Source organism: Mastomys coucha, unplaced genomic scaffold, assembly GCF_008632895.1.
Source record: "Mastomys coucha isolate ucsf_1 unplaced genomic scaffold, UCSF_Mcou_1 pScaffold5, whole genome shotgun sequence".
In the NCBI taxonomy this organism is placed as follows: domain Eukaryota; kingdom Metazoa; phylum Chordata; class Mammalia; order Rodentia; family Muridae; genus Mastomys; species Mastomys coucha.
The window spans coordinates 80,100,260-80,104,673 of NW_022196911.1; the positions used below are offsets into that span (position 1 = coordinate 80,100,260).

General features: G+C 39.2%; 1 protein-coding gene across 6 annotated transcripts in view; it reads left to right on the forward strand.

The window, feature by feature from the left end:
* Acaca (acetyl-CoA carboxylase alpha) overlaps window positions 1-4,414 on the forward strand; it is a 268,630-nt gene that overhangs the window by 211,320 nt on the left and 52,896 nt on the right. For all 6 annotated transcript variants that reach the window (XM_031350925.1, XM_031350927.1, XM_031350930.1 and 3 more), the window contains 2 exons: window positions 711-831; window positions 1,456-1,566. In XM_031350925.1, coding sequence (XP_031206785.1) covers window positions 711-831; window positions 1,456-1,566 — 232 coding nt within the window. The remainder of the gene's footprint in view (window positions 1-710; window positions 832-1,455; window positions 1,567-4,414) is intronic.

Here is a 4,414-nt window from a genome sequence, read left to right on the forward strand (position 1 = left end):
GTTTTGTTTTGGAAAACTTGCATTTGTTCCACAGAAACTGCAAAAACCTGGCTTTATAAAGATAGTGCTGCATTTCTTTGGACAACATTCTGTCTTTTGTTAAGCTGTGAACTTCCTAAAGCTAATCATTCACATGGGGTCTAACAGATATCACATGTCATAGTGTTTTTCTAAAAATATACTGCAGTGTCCCTAGGGGTTCACTGTGGCGCCTCAGGATGCCTTGGAACATGGTGTGGGTATGGTGGAGTTTTGCCAGCTTTTTCATGTCTCTTTCTAAGGGAAGATTAGCTTATTTATAACATAACTCTAGAATCTGAAGTCTAGATATATAGAGAAAAAGAATTATGGATAACTTGATATTGGGAGAGGCTAAAAATAGAAAGCTACAGGCATCTGAGAAGCAGAGATACAGTCTCGGAGCACAGCTAAGACAAAGCAATGGAGTCAGTGGAGGGAGAGACGGAAGGAGCAGAAAAACACAGGGCTGAGGTAGTTAAGAGCTGCCTGCCATACAGTGCTTATCTTTATTATTTCTGCTCATAAAACTTAAAATAAAACACAATTCCTGCCAGCTACAATAAGTGCCAGGAACAATAAGTAATGTATGCCCATCTCTACTTCCAGCTCGGTACTTTCCATGTACATGTATGTGTGTGTATTCCTATTACTGTGTTTAACTTTTGTGATTTGGCACGAATATGCCATAGGTACAAGATAACAGATATTATCGGGAAAGAAGAAGGACTTGGAGCAGAGAACCTTCGGGGTTCTGGAATGATTGCTGGGGAATCCTCATTAGCTTATGATGAGATCATCACCATCAGCCTGGTAAATATTTCTAGAATGAAGTTTTCTTTCAATGCTGGGATTGAACCCAGGGTCTCACATTGTCTAACAGGTGTTCTCTCCCACAGAGCTACATCCTCCATTCCCCACAATATGTGAAGGTGTGGCTAGGTTTATTTCTGCCCTTCCTCACTGCTGTTGGGCCCTAAACTGAAATACTTCCTGATATGATATATCTACAAATTTATCATAATTATACACAATAAATGGCAAGACAAGATGATATAAACTACTAAATTTTCCCAAATGTAGGCTCTTTCAACATTGAATTTCATTTCTTATTTCTCCAAATATTCTACCAGATTTTTAACAGTTTGAATTTCTTCTTAGTACTTTACTTGTGTATGTTGTAGGAATAGCAGGCATCTGTGAAATGGGCAAATAAAAGAACCACAACTTCTGGAGTATCTAATATTCATTATTCAGTGAATTTTGTCCTTTATTTGGCCTGGAAGTTGGATTGGGTGGGGGTTGTATTGTCATTAGACTTCATAAAAAGCAATATTAATGTTCATAAGAATTTTATATATCTCATTTGTGCCTTTGTTTTTACAGCTTGGGAAAGTACATAAATATGTGACATGCAGAATTTATTCTTTTTTTAAGGTTACCTGCCGGGCCATTGGTATTGGGGCTTACCTTGTCCGGCTGGGACAAAGAACGATCCAGGTTGAAAATTCTCACTTAATTCTGACAGGAGCTGGTGCCCTCAACAAAGTAAGTTGCCAGGATTTGGTACATGTATATGAGATTATTTAATAATGAAAAAGTATGACTTTTCAATTCAAGGTTCTGACTAGAGAGCAGCCTTCAGCCCATGCCTCCTTAGTGTCTCCTCTAATGCTTGCCAGTTGACTTACTCATCCATTCATTCATTCATTCATTAGTTCATTCAACAAATATTTTGAGTAACTATTTATGTACCAGTATGACTCTAAATCTTGTGTTTGTATATATTTACATGTAAAATATATATCAAATTATTTACATGTTATATATAATTATATATAAAATATACATTAGTAAGCAAGCTATATAAACCTCTGTTCCAAAGAAGTCATATTCTAGTACTTTTCTAGAAAGACTGAAAACTGAATGCTTCTGTTTTCTCCCAGCCTTTGACATGTAAGGAGACCTGTTCTAAATGCAGGAAGCTGTCAGGTTCTGAGTATACCGGCTTCTGGTTTTGACTCTACAATGTGGATTAGCACTGGTCCGAAGTATTGAGAATGTGCAATTTTATGAGAAATTTCTAAACATACCTCTAAAAAAGAACACTGTATAGTGGAAGAGCTTGGTAAACAATGAACGGTGAACTGACTGGGTTCTACAGATGGATTGTGTGGAAGGAATGACACAGAGAAAGGGGGGAGAGGTGGTGAGGGTACTGTGCAGAAGAGTGAAACTAACCAAGACCATGCAGCACTCACTCCTTCTTCCTCCCTCCCTCCCTCCCTCCCACCCTTTACTCCTTCCCTCCCTTCACACACCCTTTAAGCATCAGAATTTGATTTTCCCTCCAGAGCAGGATACATATGTGAAATTGAATAGTTTGAAATTAGTTGGCTTCTACTGTACAAGTTATGGAGCCCTTTAGCTCTTCAACTTTCTTGTCTGTTAAAGGGAGGTATTAATTTGCATCCTAATTTTGTGACATTAAAGAAAAATACATAGGTACTTAGCACAAAGTGTGTGCTTTCCTGGATCTCCCTTACATGGCTTGGTGACAGCCTGTAGAGCTGTACACATGCCACGTAGTATTGGATATTGTGTTGTGATGCTGGCTTTGCAGTGTGGACTGAATACTAGCGAGGTGTTGAGAATGTACAAGTTTGCTGTTTTGAGAAATTTCTAAATATACCTCTAAAGAAGAACACTTGTATAGTAGAAGTGCTTTTTAAGATTTTGTTTTTAAATGACAGAATAGAGACCAGCTGGTCAATTTTATTGTTCCCGTGTAGAAAATGTTGATAATTTCATTGTGTAATTAGCTTGAGGGAATATCAGAAGTCACAGGGTTTGCTTTTCTCTCTAAGGAAAGGCAGAGTAGTATCAGCCTGGAAATGGAAGTAAAGGACCACCACCCAATTGCTGCAGTGGGCGGAACTGCTGAGAGTCTTAATTCTGTTCATTGTTCCTTTGCTTATTATCTAAGTATGAGGTTTTGATGAACACTGAAGAGAGTTTTAGGCACCATTTTCTATGAGTACAGATTTTTTAAGATGATATATATACCCCTGTATTTCTGTGATGTTGTCATATGTAGACAGAGTATGTTTCTGAAGTATATATGGTTTATATTACTCCAATATGTTGCACACAGAGATTATTAAACAGCAAAGGTTTTCTGTTTTGAGGGATTTGCTAGCATCTTATTAGTTGAATTTCATTTGTGCCAAGAAGAAAGCGGTAGTGGTTTTGTCTTAAAAATCTGTTCTGATCAAATTCAGTATTCTCCTCTTCTGTAGCCTACAGTGCTGTTTGTTAGAGAAAAGCCTGGTTACTGAGGAGGCTCTGTTGTAGTTTAACAGTGCTCGGGTTTCCCAGAAGGACGTGCACATTTTAGTTGAAGGGAGTGTTCTTTGTAGAGGTTACCTAATCCTGCTCCACCTGCTATACTATCTTCACGTCTGCACCTCTTAACTACAAAGTCTTGTTGCTGGAAGACACCCAATTTCATGCAAATTCATTAAGAATGTCCTCTCAGCTCCATGCTTATCAGGAATGAAAAGGAAAGCTATCAGAGAGTGCCAGCTTAGATTGCTGCCTCTGGCTCACTCCTGAATGCTAGCTAGCGCCTCACATACATGCTTACTCTCTCTCTCTCTCTCTCTAGTTTCTACTTACCATTCTCTCTGCATGTTTCTTTCCATCTCACTCCTGGCTCGTGCTAGTCACTCTTCCTAGTCTCTTTGTTTCTAGGTCTTGCTTGTAGATTCCTTTCTTTTTCTGAATGCACTCCTCCCAGAGTGTCCACATGTGAGAAAGTCTTTGTGTGTTTGAAGCACTGTGCAGCTTGCTTTTTAAGCCCTGACCACTGTGGTCCTATATGTACCTATATGTAGAGTGGAAATGTAGGCAGTATATGCAAGCTTCTATACAGTTTTAGACTGTAAACATCTAATGCTCACCTTTTGGAGTCTTTATCCTTTATGTTAAACATTGGGGTGAAGAATAAGAAAGGGGTGCACAGAGGTTATAGGGGAGAAAAGATTTTGTGTGTGCAAGTGCTGATCCCGTTGACCCCTTTGGAAATTGAAATAATGATAATGCGAGTCTCCTGACTGCATCAAAGTATCAGCACATCAGAAGCCAGGAGGCATGAAATGCAAATGATAAAGTGCGAGCAGATGGATTGTGCGTGATCGCCCGATGCCCAATGAATTTTAAAAGGTGCCTGTTTGCAAGGGGTGGGGGTGGGGTTGAGTGGCGGGACTGAAATAAACACGTTATCCCTGCAATTTTTTTTTGTTCTTGACGCTCACTCCTGACAATATTTTTTCACACTTGAGTGAACACCCACTCCATCTCTCTCTCCCTTTCTGCCTTTCTCTCTCTCTCTCTC